Source organism: Macaca thibetana, chromosome 1 (genome assembly GCF_024542745.1).
Source record: "Macaca thibetana thibetana isolate TM-01 chromosome 1, ASM2454274v1, whole genome shotgun sequence".
In the NCBI taxonomy this organism is placed as follows: Eukaryota; Metazoa; Chordata; class Mammalia; order Primates; family Cercopithecidae; genus Macaca; species Macaca thibetana.
Window position 1 is genome coordinate 125,862,859 of NC_065578.1, and position 16,347 is coordinate 125,879,205.

A 16,347-nucleotide genomic window follows, 5' to 3' on the forward strand; every position below is an offset into this window, starting at 1 on the left:
TAAGAAAAGATTTTGGCAGCCACACAATAATAGCAGGGGACAACACCCCACTGACATCAGCAGACAGATCATCAAGGCAGAAAACTAACAAAGAAATTATGGACTTAAATTTGACAGTTGACCAATTAGACCTAAGAGACATCTATAGAACAATGCACCCAACAACCATAGAATATATTATTTTCATCTGCACATGGAACATACTCTAAGATCAACCACATGCTCGGTCATAAGGTAAATCTCAATAAATTCAAAAAAAAATCAAAATTATACCAAGAATCTTGGACCACAGTGGAATAAAAATAGAAATCAATACCAAGAGGAACTCTCAAAACCACACAAATAAATGGAAACTAAACAACTTGCTCCTGACTTTTGGTTAAACAACAAAATTAAGGCAGAAGTCAAAAAATTCTTTGACACATACAAAAATAGAGACATAACACAACATATCAAAACATCTGGAATGTAGCAAAAGTAGTGTTAAGATGGATTTTCTTTTTCATCTTGGTTGTGGGCGAATCTCATTTTAATTGCAAAAGACTTCATTCACAGCACATTCAATAATGAACCAACAGGAGAGTTGCCGACTTTTGAACATATGAATATAGAAAAATCCCTTGCAATTTAGGTAGTTAAGATAATAAGCACATAAAAGGAAAGCAATCCTCATTTTTCTGAAGACTTTTACATTTTAAAAGGTGATTAGGCGTACTTGGAGTTCAAAGCAGTAGAATGTATTTTGCAGGGGAAGAAGGAGGAAAACATTTTCCATGTCATCAGGCAAATATACAACAAACATATCCCAATTCCACTTGATAAAGTCAGTTGGATGACTTCCTTGAACCAGGCTAGGGCGGAACACTCAGTAAAAGTGCGCCCTGAGTGAGGATGTGAATCCAGAAGAGGAGCACCAGATCCCATGCAGCGCCAAACACATCCGTTTCACCCTCTAACACAGGCGAGGCACACTGCCCCATGACCCTGGACGTGGTATGCGAGAGAACAGACATCAGGTGGTTACTGCTCCCCCTGCCTGGTGCTTTCCAATGGTCTTAAGTCAGGCCATGGAGAAAATTCTTTACCACCAAATGCAAACAGTCAGTGAACTTAAGTCAAAAAGGATGTTATGGGGGAAATTCTTGAAACACATACATAAGGACTTCTATTTACCTAATTAGAACAACGATTACACAATTGGCATTCCTGTTTTCATAAGGTATTGTTCTCTACATTGGAATGGTTTAAGAAAAGTTGTCCATCTTTTTGTTTTATTTTACACTTTCAAAAGAGAGGGAACGGAGAGAAACGTGTGACTAATTGCCCAACTTTGGGGTCCCGCAGGTAGGAAAGCAGACTTCTCTGACTCTAGGTCCATCCAGATTTGGGGGAAGTTTCAATGCCTAAAGAAGGTTGGTGAAGCCCTTTACACCCCTAATCCTACAGGAAGTATTCTACAGCAAATCTATCACAGTGTTCTAGCAAAGCATATGTTGAGGAAAACTACAGGTTTCAACTTAGCTTCTAAATTTTTTAAAGTAGCATTTCAGCAACAAACACGCGCAGAGAGCTCACCTCAAGAGTGAAATAACAGAACTACTGCTCAGGTACCTGAAAAGTCAAGCTGCTGCCCCCAGCTCCACCCACTCAAAGGCTTAGGCAGACACCTAGGGTGGCGGCGGCTCCTTGGCAGCACCATTCACAGTGGCATCATCATAGGGGGGTGGGAGCACCGTAGTGTCATTGCTGGTAACATAAACCAGGACATAGGAGGAACTCCTGCCATTGATGTATCGGCAGCAGTTCCAAACACAGCTAATCAAGTAACCCTTAATAGTTAAGATAATGCTAATAAACAGAAGAATAATAAGGCCCAAACAGGTAGGATTCACTGACATGACATCATCTCTGCAGGGAAAATTAGGAGGCAGTTGTCCTATGTATTCCTACATGGAGTTTGGATAAACAAGCACAGTGATTGCAACCAAGGTGTTCAGAGAAAAATCAAAGATCTGGTAATAGAAGAATGGGATGATCCAGGTTGCGTTTTGCCTGTATGCTTCGTAATTAGCCATAGTGCATATCAGTATCATAAGAAGATAAATCACAATAGCAATGCACATATTGGCATCATCCATGAACTCAAAGTCGCCTCCCAGTACAGAACTTGAAAAGTGATACTGATCCGGATCAGCCGGGCACTCAACAAAATCAACAGTACCACGGCATTGATGATCAGGTACCAGACACCGAGCTGGATGGTGCTGGCCCCGACATGGCGGCACAGGCAGCAGCTGTTGGAGTAGAACCGCATCCAGGGCGCGACCGGGGCGCGACAGTCTTCATCGCTCCTGGCGCGGAGGGGCGCCCAAGTTTCCAGGAGCGTTGACCTCCTTGCCCGGGTCCGCTGCGCTGCTGCTGCAGGCTCTTCGGCCACTCCCGGCCCGCTCGCCTGTGCGCCCGCCGGCCTCTCTAGTCTATCCCCACAAGAGGGAATTTTATAGTGCTAAATGCCTATATCAAGAAGATATTAATAAAAAGACCTCAAATTACCAACCCAACCTCACACCTAAAGTAAAAATTAAAAAATTAAAAAACAAGAAAATCAAGAACAACTAAACCAAAGCTAGGAAGAAAAGAAGTAACTAAAGTAAGAGCAGAACTAAATGAATTGAGACCCAAAAAGCCACACAAAGGATCAGTGAATGAAAACTTGCTTTTTTGAAAGGATAAACAAGATTGATAGACCATTACCTAGATTAACAAAGAAAATGAGAGAAGATCAAAATAAACACAATCAGAAATGACAAAGGTGATATTACAACAGATTCCACAGAAATACAAGAGATCCTCAGAGATATGAACCTCTCTATGCATACAAACTAGAAAATGTAGAGGAGGGCCGGGCGCGGTGGCTCACGCCTGTAATCCCAGCACTTTGGGAGGGCCGAGACGGGTGGATCACAAGGTCAGGAGATCGAGACCATCCTGGCTAACACGGTGGAACCCGTCTCTACTAAAAGTACAAAAACAACTAGCCGGGCGAGATGGCGGGCGCCTGTAGTCCCAGCTACTCGGGAGGCTGAGGTTGGAGAACGGCGTAAACCCAGGAGGCGGAGCTTGTAGTGAGCCGAGTTCGCGCCACTGCACCCCAGCCTGGGTGACAGAGCAAAGACTCCGTCTCAAAAAAAAAAAAAAAAAAAAAAAAGAAAATGTAGAGGAAATGGATACATTGGTGGAAACCAGGAAGAAACAGAATTTCTGAACAGACCAATAACAAGTAATGAAATTGAATCAGTAATAAAAGACCTACCAACAATAACAACAACAACTGTGAAAAAAACCTGTATCAGATGGATTCATAGCCAAATTCTACTAGATCTACAAAGAAAAGCTGGTATCAATCCTAAAGAAACTATTGCAAAAAATCAAGCAGGGGCTCTTCCCTAACTCATTCTATGAAACCAGTATCCTCATGACACCAAAATTCAGCAAAGGTACAACAAAAAAAAAACAAAACTACAGTCCAATATCCCTGATGAGCATAGATGTAAAACTCTTCAATAAAATACTAGAAAACCAAATACAGCAGCATATCAAAAAGTTAATTTCCCAAATAAGTGGACTTTATTCCTGGAATGCAGGGATGGTTCAACATATGCAAATAAATACCTGTGATTCACCACATAAACAGAATTAAAAACAAAAAACTATATGATCATCTCAATCGATGCAGAAAAGCATTCAATAAAAATTCAACATTTCTTCACAATAAAAGCTGTCGATAAACTGGACCTCAAAGAAACATACCTCAAAATAATAAGAGCCATCTATGACAAACCCACAGTTGACATCATACTGAATAAGTATATTTTGGGTGCATTCTGCCTAAGAACTAGAACAAGATAAGGATGTCTACTCTCACTACTCCTATTCAACATAGTACTAAAAGCCCTAACCAGAGCAATTAGACATGAGAAAGATATAAAAGGAACCCAAATTGAAAAGAGAAAATCAAATTATCTTCCTTCACTGACAATATGATTCCATGTCCCGAAAACTCTAAAGATTCTGCCAAAAGACTCCTAGACCTGATAAACAACTTCAGCAAATCTCAAAAAACGAAATCAACATAGAAAAATCAGTAGCATTGCTATACAACAATAATATTCAAGCTGAGAACCGAATCAAAGATGCAATCCCATTTACAACAGTCACACACACAAAAAAAAAAACCTAAGAAAACATCTAACCAGTGAGGTGAAAGACCTCTACAAGAAGAACTATAAAACACTGCTACAAGAAATCATAGATGACACAAACCAATGAAAAAGCATTTCATGCTCATGGATTGGAAGAATTGTTATAGTTAATTTAATACGTCCACATTGCCCAAAGCAATCTATAGATTCAATGCTATTCCCATCAAATTACCAAGGTCATTTTTCAGACAACTTTACAAAACTAGTCTAAAATTCATATAGAACCAAAAAGAGCACAAATAGCCAAAGCAATCTTAAGCAAAAAGAATATAACCAGAGGTACCACATTACCCAATTTCAAACTATACTACAACACTATAGTAACCAAAACAGTATGGTATTTGTACAAAAATAGACACTTAGACCAATGGAACAGCATGGAGACCACTGAAATAAAGCCACATACCTACAACCAATTGACCTTGAACAGGACTGGCAAAAATAAACAATGGGGAAAGGAAATCTTATTCAATAAATGGTGCTGGGGAAACTGGCTAACCATATGCAGAAGAATGAAACTGAACCCCTACCTCTCATCATATACAAAAATTAACTCAAGATGGATTAAAGACTTAAATGTTAAGACCTTAAACTATTAAAATCCTGGAAGAAAACCTAGGAAATACTCTTCTAGACATGTTCTAGGCAAAGAATTTATGATTAAGTCCTCGAAAGCAATGCAACAAAAATGAAAATTGATATGGGACCTAATATTAAACTAAAAAGCTTCCACACAGTGAAAGAAACTAATAACAGAGTAAACAGATAATCTACATAATGGGAGAAAATATTCACAAACTATGCATCTGACAAAAGGCTAATACCCAGAATCTACAAGGAACTCAAACAACTTAAGAAAAAAAAAATAACCCCATTAAAAAGTGGGCACAGGACATGAACAGACATTTCTCAAAAAGGAAACACAAGTAGCCAACAAACGTATGCAAAAACTAATCATCAGGGAGATGTGAATCAAAACCACAATGAAATATCATCTCACAAGTCAGGATGACTATGATTTAAAAATCAAAAAATAACAGATGTTGGCAAGGTTGGAGAAAAAAAGGAATGGTTATACACTGTTAGTAGAAATGCAAATTAGTTCAGCAGTTTGAAGATTTCTCAAAGAACTAAAAATAGAATTGCCATTCAACCCATCAATCCCATTAGTGAGTATATACCCAAAAGAAAAGACACCTGCACTAGTATGTTTATCAAAGCACTATTCACATTAGCAAAGACATGGAATCTACCCAGGTACCTATCAATGGCAGTTGGATAAAAAAAAGGTAGTACATATATGTCATATACGTCAATACTATGAAGCCATAAAAAAGGACATGATCATGCCCTTTGCAGCAACATGGATGCAGCTGGAGGCCATTATGCTAAGTGAATTAATGTAGAAACAGAAAACCAAGTACCAGAAGTTTTCACTTATAAGTGAGAGCTAAACACTGAGTATACACCAACATCAAGATGGGAGCGGTAGACGCTGGGGATTCCAAAAGGAGGGAGGGCAGGAGGGGCACCAGGTTGAAAAGCGACCTAACAGGTACTATGTTCACTATTTGGGCAATGAGATCATTGGCAGCCCAAGCCTCAGCATCATGCAATATACCCATGTAACAAACCTGCACATGTATACCCTGAATCTAAAACAATTTTTTTTTGCAAAGAGACCAAAGAAGGATCCTTCAGATGTCCTCACTGTTTGAAACCAAAGGGCTGGGTCTGCCTCTGGATCCCTTCCCCTGTCTGTACAATCCCTGAGGTGTTTACTCAGGTGTAGCAGGAGGTGTTGGTAACAACCGAAGGCCACTCTGCTCTGCCAGCAGATGATCAGAGGCTGTTCAGGTGTTCATCACCAGCTTAGCTAATGAATTCAGTGAGTTTCATCGGTCCTAAATAGCCCAGGTTAGGTAGCACTAGTTATCACTGACATAGTCAATGACAAGCTGGGTACCCTTTTTCCCAGGGTATGTACACCTATGCCAGGTAAGGGGATGCAGACAGCAAAATGGAATCAGCTATCAGAATGCCTTCCTGGAAGAGTATCTCAGGCAACCCTACAATGTCAGAAGCCTTTCCAGCTTTTGCACAAACACTTGAGGACCCCAAATTCCAAAACAGCATGCTCTATCTGAGGGTGACAGGTATTCTGCAGTATACCCCACAAAGGAATATTTTAGCCAGGGGAGCACATGTAACTCCGGTCAGGGAGCTGTCATTATAAAAGTCTCTTGTTCAAGTGTACAAAGCCCATGTCAGATTTAGCCATGAGTTAGGTGGCAAGGTAAATTGTATGATGTGCCTAATTTCCGATACCATTGACAGTGTTTAAAATCTGTCTGATTTTATGTCTGTGTTCTAGGTAACCTGCACTGAGGCCGTCACTCTCCAATTAGAAACACTGATGGCTGTTGGGGCCCCAGTCAAATTGGTAACAGGCCACAGATGGACTATTCCAGCACGGAGGTGCCCTGAATACATGGGTGGCTGATTCAGCAATGTTTTAGATCACAGGGGAATTTCCCAATCTCCTAAGACTGGAAGGAAAGCTCCTCCACCCAGGGAAGAAGACAGAATTGTTACTGAGGCAACCCCTAATAGTTTAGGGCAATCAAAATGCCAATCCTCTTGCTCTATACATAGGGAGATTTTCCTTGCCTAGAGGATTGCTCACACCAGGAAAAAACTACCAATCCTTCAGGCCCTGAGGTGTGCCAGGTAAAGTTCTGGGCAAGGGAGAGTGGCCCAAGAGAGAAGTTCATCTGGTACCTTCTCTCCCTGCTCCTCACTCTGGACCGCAGAGACCCTACGGGGGATGAGGAGAAAGAGGCCAGGTAGTCAGGTGAGGAAGGGCTGTCCCATCCACACCCAGGGTGGAAAACAGCTAGAAGAGAGCACCTTCATGTTTTAATTAGGGTCTCTTGCTTGGAGACATGAGTTTCTGAGTCTCCTCATGTACAAAATGGAAATAGCAATTACCTCTTTCATAGGGTTGTTATGAGAAATGAGATAAGTTACCACAATGTCTTGAGCTAAAAAGCAAAATCATCAACAAAATCATGGGCCTGTGTCAAAATTTTTGTTTCAGTTCATTAATGAGAGAACCAGCAAGGAAGACTTTTTGAACTGGTTTGAAGGATATTAAGAATATGAAAGACAGTTAGAAAGTAATGTCTAAGATTCTTAATTTAGACACAAGACAAGATACAAGTCTTTTGACTTTTCATAGGGTGACAAAAACCATAACAGTTTTGGGTTTAATGTCTTGACCAGCCCTTAAAGCCATATTGCCCTAGCCAGCAGAGGTAAACCATCTACTTCATCTGTTATGGATTACTATCAAACATACTTTGCCGATTAGTTTTCTCGAAAGTGTCAGATGAGGACTAGTAGCAAGGACCTGCTTTTATTCAGACAGACTCTAGCATGAGGTCAAAAATATAAGCAATCACCAGTTTGCCTTTTTCCAGGTTTGAGGTGATGGTTTTTTTCTTTCACACTGACACACAGCTGGAGCCCAGTAAGTGTTGGTAGGATTTCCCTCCCCTTTTCAGCCCATTTGAGTTTAGACTGAATTCCGCCACCCACCCCCCGAGCAGGAGGGCAGAAAATGGGCTGGATTCTGGACCCAATCAAAATTGTTCTGGTTCCCAAGTGGAAAGATAAACAGGAAAATCTTTTCCTTTGGAATCAGGCCTTTTACTCAGCCACCGTAGACGGACTGCCCAAGTCCAGATCCTCTCCATGCCTTTTAAGACTTTTGTCACAACCACTAGGAACACACCTGAAGTCAGGACCCTTGGGCGAAGAACTTGGAAGGAGAAGCAAGATTTCAGAGAGGTCATCCTTATAGGAACCAGAAATCATAGTGGCCGGATCTGCTTCAATTGGTGAGCCAAGCTCTCCTTTGTGGGCTCAAATGTTACATGCGATTTCCTGCTAAACTACTTATTTCTAAACTTCCCACTCCCTTGTTCTTCTTTTGCAGCTGGGGAAACAGGAAACGAAATCACCTTGCTCTGGGCCACGAGTCCTGTCTGATTCTGCCCAGTCAGTGGTTTCGGTAATGGGCACAGTCTTGTTTGTAAATCATCATCTCCAAGCCTGCGTCCTGCAGGAAGCTTCCAAGGCCTGCCTCTCTCACTTCTCTTCTCCAGAGGGCCAGTGACAGCTGTGCCACCTCCCCTGCCCCACTGTGCACTCAAGAAGCAACTGTTGACCCAATTCTTCACAACCAGTACCCATCACTTATGGTGAAACTCCAAAGGGCACTGTGGGCCACGTTCCTCTTCTGGTGGGCTCAAAAAAAGAAGACTTATTGGACTTTCAAGTGATGGCAGACAACTGAGAATGGTAACTCTCCCCAAAAGAATCCACTGACAGCAAGTCCAATAGTGCACTTTCAAGGTGAATCAAAGGCACTGAGATAGGTTGCCCCTCACCACCCTGACACACACATACACACACACACACCCCACCACCACCACCAATGTGGATAGCTGAGAGGCAGAATCGGGGTGCTCGCTCCTTTTGTGTACTCCTTTTACTATCTTTTCTCTTGTGAGGTCCCCTAAATGTTGAGTTGATCTGAGATGTGGCTTGGTGAACCCTGAGACCTTTTGTACCTTTTTCAGCCTGGGCCACATTCGGGTCAGCTGCTCACCTTTAGACTATGTATTGGAGAAAATTATAGCAAGATCACTGTGGTGTCTCTCAGAGCTCCATAATCTCCGTTTCTGCAATGCTGAGTGTATTCCACACTCCTGACTTAAGTAGAAGCACTGGCGTAGGGGGATGCATAGATATCCTTCAGCAAAACTGAGAAGAAAGCAATTTAATGCCTAGGCTTTCCTCCTTGCCCCAGGAGAAGCCCATCTCCATATTCTGACGACTAGATTTTCTCATCCCATCTTAGATCCCAATCTTAACTTTCAGCTGGCTGCCAACCATTTTCACTAATATGTTAGCTGATAACAAATAAAACTGGCTGGTAATTAAAACATCTGTGAATAAGGGCTTAAACTGTTACCTTTCCCTGCTCATTCACATTTTATATGATTAAGGTATACTACAAGAAAAAAGCTCAGTGACCTGAGCTGTGTAATCTTCAGCACTGGAAACCAGTTAATCTGAGTGGCATTTTGCTAGTGATAGGAAAATGTTTGCCTCCTCCTGAAATCCTAGGGAATTGGTCACCTCCTCTTCTCCTCTTGGGCATGAAGCATGTCTAGCTTCTCCAAAGAACCTCTCCCCTCCACTACCCCAGAGTTAGCTTCCTCTCTTCAGCCCGTGATCCTGGGGTTCCAAGCACAATAATTATCCCAGAGAGGGTGGAAAGCTCCCTGCTGTATTTAGTAACTCTTCCTGCAAAGAATCAATTGACAGCAAGTCCAACAGTGTACTTCCAAGGGGGAATCAAAAGCACTGAGATAGATTGCACTCCCACCCTGACACACACACACACACACACACAGAGACCCCACCATACCCCACCATAAGTGTTGGTAGCTTTTTCTCCCCTCTTCAGCCCATTTGAATTTAGACTGAATTCTGCCAGGCAGGAGGGCAGAAAATGGTCTGGGTTCTGGACCCAACCAAAATTGTTCTGGTTCCCAAGTGGAGGAATAAACAGGAAAACCTTTTCCATTGAAATAAGGTCTTTTGTTCAGCCACTGTAGCCTGTGCTTCGGCAATGGCTGGGGCCCTTGTGTGGTGCAGAGGGACACCAAGCAGCCTCCATCTTCCAGGCCAGGGCGTATCCTGAGCTTCACAGAGCAGGAGAGCTGTGAAGGACTGTGGGCAGCAGGATAGGAACTGGTTTAACCCTTGGCAACAACAAATGTCCCCACAAAGCATCCACCCACCCACCCAACATAACAATAGCAATAAAAATATTCCACCTTTTGGCCAGGTGTGGTGTGGATCACACCTGTAATCTCAGCACTTTGGGAGGCCAAGGTAGGAGGATCTCTTGAGTCCAGGAGTTTGACACTAGCCTGGGCAACATAGCAAGTCTCCATCTCTACAAAAAAATAATTTAAAAATTAGCCAAGGGTAGTGGCTCATGCCAGTAGTCCCAGCTACCAAAGAGACTGAGCTGGGAGGATTACTTGAGCCCAGGTGTTCGAGGCTACGGTGAACCATGATCATGCCATTGTACTCTAGTGCAAGTGACAGAGCAAGACCCTGTGTCTCAAAAAAAAAAAAAAGAGAGAGAGAGAGAGACAAAGAGAAATACTCTGCCTTTTATTACTAAAAGCCAGTAAGCAGGACAAGCATTCTTAACCTTTTTGAGGTGTTGGGCCTTTTTGAGACTCTGATGGAAGCCGTGGAGGAATGTTCTCAGTACATGCACTCAAAATGATGCACTCAACTTCAACGCAATTTCAGAGATGTATAGACAGACAAGTTAAGAACCCTGGTTTAGTGATTCTGGTGACAGCTTCCTACCTCTTCACCCATCGCTAACATCATTGCCCCAGCACCTAAGTGAGGACAACAGAAAATTCCCCACACCACAGCATGGAAATCCAGTTTGGGGTGACGTTCTTGTCAAAAGGTTCCCCTTCATTTTCTTTTTTTGATGCACGTCTCAGAGAATAACTATTCATCTTCGGGCCTTCCCCTTGTACCAGGCCTTGGGAAGTTTTTTTTAGATAATTCTCTGATCACCAAACCATAGAATCCCGTAGGGCAGCATTTGAATAACCTATTCTTTGACTTAAGTTTTACTAATTTATTTTCCTACTTGTCTATTCCTTTATCATTTAATTGAGTTGGGAGCTTGGGAGTGGAGAGGGAGGAAACATTTTCAAAATTCCCAAGGACAAACTACAGGTATGGGGACAGGTGTGGGGATTATCCAATTAATGGAGGACTCTAAACATTGTCCACCTACATCATATCACACACAGAATCAGCCTTTCCCTTTCTCGCTCTCTCTTTCTGTCTGTCTCTCACACACACACACACACAGACACACACACACACACACACACTCTTCTATGTAGCTATCAACCTAATTTCCCAAGAGCCACATCTAAGACATTTAACTGGAAACTAAAATTTAGCTTAGAGAACAGTATCAGTTGTTCTTATACCACCCTGTTCCCAAATCCCCGATCCATTTCAGAACTACTAGTAAAATCATCAGCTATAGTGTCATGGACTTTTTGGAATCCTTAAGCCTCAAATCCAATGGCTCAATATGGTGGAGCTGGAAGGGAGTGTGGGGTAGAGGCCAGATGAGGGGTAAAGCAGGAAAGGCTTATGAGAGGTGGGATTGGGTAATATAGATTACTTTTTCTTCCTTTGGGTTTTCCAACCCTCCCTCCACACCAAGGAACCTCATCCCACAAAAGCACGAATGAGAGATGCCTGAGGTATTGATGACTTTATTATTCTGCAGGTACATGTCCAGGGGCCCAGCCCCTGGGCCCAGTAACTCAGCTACTCTTTGTGGTCTTCTTTGTGGCTTTCTTTGTGGGCTGCCACGCCCATCTTTATCACAAGTATGAGGAATTCCTGGAAGTTAATTGCGCCATCGGTGTTGATGTCCAACTCTTTGAACCAGGCATCTGCACCCTTTTTCTGTCAAGATTGAGGAGAAGAAGCCAGAGTTTAAAGATCTCAGAGACATCCAAGGCGTGGCCATCTACAAAGGGCAGCAGGGAGGACCGCTGGCCCAGGGCAGCCCCAGGACCAGGCAGAGAGCCCCCACCACACCCAGCCCCTCCTCACCCTGATATACAGAGGACACTCGGTCTCTAGCAATTTCTTCAGGTCATCCTTGTAAATAGCATGGTAATTCCCCTTTATCAGGGAGTACTTGTGGTAGACGTCGATGATAGAGTTCAAGGCTTTCTCCAGTTCGGTCAACATGATGCCCACGGACTTGCCTCACCTGAAAAACAGAACTCTCTTGGGAATCCCATGGCAGGGAGTTTGCATCTGCCCAGGGCAGTAATCAGAAGGTTCATGCCCCAAGCGATGGCCTTGTCCTGGCCTGCACTCTCCAAATAACCAAACCAGCAGATGGTTATGGCTCTGGTGGGAAGGAGGGGATGATAGGGATACAGGTGTGGGAAGGGGAAGGGTCCGTTCACACAGAGGCATATGCACACACACGGGACCTGTCGACTTTCCTTACCACCCCACCCACTGCCCAAGAAAGGTCCAGCCTAGGAGACAGTGTGCCCTTACCCACTGGAAGGTGCTGGAGGATGCATTCCTTCCTTATCCCTGCTTCGCTCCCCACCTCGAGGAGTATCTTTGCTCCAGACCTCCCTGAGCTTTCTCTCTCCTCTCTCAGGAAGGCCGCTCCTCTTTCCTGACCCTCCCCAAGGGAAGCCCAAAGTGTGGGGCCAACCCAGACAGTCCCACTTACCAGGTCTTCTGAAAGACAGCAGACAACAGACATGCAGAGCTGAGAGGCAGCTCCCTTTTATAGCGGTTAGGCTTGGCCAGCTGCCCACAGCTTCAGGCCATCAGAGACAGCTGCTCCCTGCCAGAGTTGCTACAGTCTCTGGTTTCTCAACCAGGTGAATGTGGCAATCACTGTGCAGAATGAAAATTTTGGGTGGGGAGGTAGGAGAAGCGGCAAGAGGAAGGCATTTGCTAGGCAATAGTGCCCAGAAGGAAAAAGCAGGAAGTGGGGCTCTTTTTCTGGGCTACTGACATCCACTTGCTTGATCCACCAGATTCCCACTCCTATTCCCTCTCCACTATTGGGACTGCTAATCCCCTTCTTTGTTGGTCAGGCTGTACATCCCTGAAATTGAATTGAAGTTGAATGCATCATTTTGAGTGCATGCACTCAATGAGAACATTCCTTCATGGCTTCCATCAGAGTTTCCAAGGGTCCAAAGACGGCAAAAGGGTTGAGAACACTTGTCCTGGCTGATGGCTTTTAGTAATGAAAACTATTGTTCTCATTACTAAAAACTAAAACTATTGTTGTTGTTCTTTTTGGTGGGTGGGTGCTTTGTGAGGAAATGTGTTGTTGCCAAGGGCTATATCCATTCCTACCCTACTACCTACACTCCTCCACAGCTCTCCTGTTCTGTGAAGCTGGGGATGGACCATGCCATGGGAGATGGAGGCTGCTTGGGGTCCCTCTGCACTGCACAAGGGCCTGAGCCTTTGCATAAACACAGCAGGGAGCCTTTCACCCTCTCTCGGTTAATTATTGTGTCTGGGACCCCAGGATCACAGGCGGAAGAGAGGAAGCTAACTCTGAGGTAGTGGAGGGGAGGGGTTCTTTGGAGAAGCTAGACATGCTAAGAGGAGAAGAGGAGGTGGCCAATTCCCCAGGATTTCAGGAGAAACAAATCCTCTCCCCACCACTAACAAAATGCCACTAAGATTAACTGGCTTCCAACCCTGAAGACTGTGGTGTGTTTCTGTTGTTACAAAGAAAATATTTGTAAAACAAATATCTGATAATGGATTAATATCCAGAATATAAAAGAATCCCTACAACTCAACAACAAAAGACAAACCAATCAAAAAATGGGGAAAAGACTCAAAATTAAGATATACAAATGGCCAATAAGCACATGAAAATTACTAATCATTAGGAAAACGTGGAGCAGAACAACAATGAGATACCACCTGACACCCACCAGGATGACTACTACTTCTTTTAAAACCCAGAAAATAACAAGTGTTGGCGAGGGCGTAGAGAATTGGAAGGCGAATGCACTGTTGGTGGGAATGTAAAATAGTGCAGCTGCAATGGAAAACTGCAAGTTTGTTCCTCAAATAAATAAACACAGAATTACCACATGATCCAGTAATTCTGCTCCTGGTATATATGCAAAAGAATTGAATGCAGGGAGATTCAAACAGGTGCTTATACATTCATGTTCATAGCAGCATTATTCACAAGAGCCAAAAGGTGGAAGCGACCCAAGTGTCCCTCAACAGATGAATGGATGAAGAAAATGTTTTGTGGGGACGTGTGTTGTTGCCAAGGGCTAAATCCATTCCTACCCTGCTGCCCACACTCCTCCACAGCTCTCCTGTTCTGTGAAGCTGGGGATGCACCATGCCCTGGGAGATGGAGGCTTCTTGGGGTCCCTCTGCACTGCACAAGGGCCTGAGCCATTGTATAAACACACAGGGAGCCTTTCACCCTCCAAAATAAATCCAGCTCTCTCTGGATGTGAGCCACTGGAGACCCAGCACAGAGTCCAGCACACACGATAACAGCAGCCACAATCACTGATCAGAGAAAATCATGGCAAAATAGTAGTTAACACTCACTGGGCTTTTCCCACGTCCAGGAACTATTCTAAGTGCTTACTTAGATTAGTTGCATTGATCATTTAATTCTCACACTAACCCAATGATGTATGTACTATTATAATGCCTATTGTACAGATGAGGAAACTGAGCCCCACAGGGAGACTTAGTAATTCAGCGTATCAAATGATTGAGTGACTCATGATGTGATGTGACAGCATCCACTTCCTATTCCCGCCTGTAATGTCTTTTGTCCTGGTAATGTCCTCCTCACCCTTCCTGATCCAGCTCAGGCATCATCCGCTCCAAGTCCATCCCTGATCTGCCTGCCTTCACGCCATCAATGCAGAGTTAATTGTTCTCTCCTCCACACTACCCAAATCCTTACCCATCACAGCATTTGCCCTGCTATGTTATGATTCATTTGTTTATTGTCTGTCTTTTCTTTGGGACCAGGAGACCATTTAGAAAAGAAATCACATTTCTTTTCACAACCCTAGGGCCTGGCACCTACTAAGTGTTCAATTAATACTTATTGAGGGGATAAATGAATACAAAATTAAGTTTGGCCTTTCCCTTATCCAAGGCGGAAATTCTCTTTATCACACTCAGCCATCTTAAATCATTTCTGGAAGAAGGCAGGGTATCAATTCATCAACCAAATGCAGTCTAACTTCCTTGACAAAAGGTGAATCAAGCTCTTATAGGAAAACAATGCCATATCTGACATGACAAGTTGTCAACCAAGGATCCACCCTTGGTTAATACCTATTATTCACCACGTACTGTCCTATGTGACCTGGCCTAACAGGACCTGCCTCAAAGCACCGCATCATATTTTCAAAGTATTTTGCATCCACTGACTCATTTAATATTCCCAGAAACCTTGTGATGTGGACATTACAAGCATAATTATCCCTATTTGGCAGATGGGGAAACTGAGGCATAGGGCGTTACTCCAGGTCCTTTCCCAGGTCCAGTGAGGGAGTCCCGAGCGGTGACCTCCTCCCCACACCGTGTACAGGCTGACCGGCAAGATCATGGAATGTCGCCCCCTCCCCAGAAACTGTGCCCCTGGACAGACAGCCTTGGGTGCTTTGGGGACAGCAGGAGCCAGGCTGAACTGACCTTGCAGCAAAAGGTATCAGGACTTGGGTAAGCATATGGGGGGAAAGGCAGAGGCTGTAAGCAGTCTGGCGGACATGGGGCAACCTAGAGGGAGCAGAACCTGGTCATGTTTACAGGAAAGGGCTCAGTCCCTGGGTGTGTCCCAACAGACCTGACAGGCCCAATCCTGAGGCCAAGGAAATGAGGACAGAGCAGGCAGAGCTGGTGAAGAAACCCCCAGAAGGGGGCAGGAGAGGGGCAGGGAGGGCTCAGGCTGGGCGCCCCTGCTTCGTACTCAATGCCTGTGGAGCCCAGCACCTCTTAGGTGAGACAGACATTTCTCCCCTGGGCCTGGAAGAAGAGTGGCCTAAGTAACTCAGGCAATGGTCTTCATGCCTCTAGACACAGCCAGGGGCCTGCGGGAAGGAGCACAGATCCAGGTCATCAATTCCAGTCCCACGGGCTCCAATTCTGCATTCCTTCCCCAAGCACCTGCTGAGCGTTTATGGGGACGCTGAGATCCTGTCTCGGTGGAGAGTACGAAACAAGCACAGTGCAGCAGAAGATGCCCCTCCACAGGAGAGAATGAAAAGGGGAATGGAGTGCAGACATCTCCCAAGAAAGGCAAACTAAGAGGATGGCAACTGTGGGAGGGACAGCAGGCCAGGTCTGAAGCAAACAGGGGCAAATTCTGCCCCAGAGCCTGACTGATGAGAAAAAA

General features: G+C 44.1%; 2 protein-coding genes across 38 annotated transcripts in view; one reads left to right on the top strand and one right to left on the bottom strand.

The window, feature by feature from the left end:
• Nucleotides 1-12,803, bottom strand: part of S100A8 (S100 calcium binding protein A8) — a 675,486-nt gene extending 662,683 nt beyond the window's left edge. Inside the window, exons 1-3 of one of the 3 annotated variants that reach the window (XM_050756338.1) lie at nt 12,661-12,771; nt 12,015-12,177; nt 11,687-11,864 (exon numbers count right to left, since the gene is read on the bottom strand). In XM_050756338.1, the coding sequence (XP_050612295.1) occupies nt 11,724-11,864; nt 12,015-12,155 (282 nt within the window). In that variant the 5' untranslated portion in view covers nt 12,156-12,177; nt 12,661-12,771 and the 3' untranslated portion in view covers nt 11,687-11,723. Of the gene's footprint in view, nt 1-11,652; nt 11,865-12,014; nt 12,178-12,476; nt 12,598-12,660 lie in introns of those variants that run through there. The other 2 variants (XM_050756323.1, XM_050756331.1) reach the window with 2 other exon arrangements.
• The window catches only part of S100A1 (S100 calcium binding protein A1), a 1,186,348-nt gene that overhangs the window by 940,674 nt on the left and 229,327 nt on the right, over nt 1-16,347 (top strand). The window contains exon 1 of one of the 35 annotated variants that reach the window (XM_050753960.1): nt 15,687-15,690. The exons of the other annotated variants lie outside the window; for them this stretch is intronic. The gene's annotated coding sequence lies outside the window, so the exon portion shown is untranslated. Of the gene's footprint in view, nt 1-15,686; nt 15,691-16,347 lie in introns of those variants that run through there. 35 annotated transcript variants of the gene reach the window in all.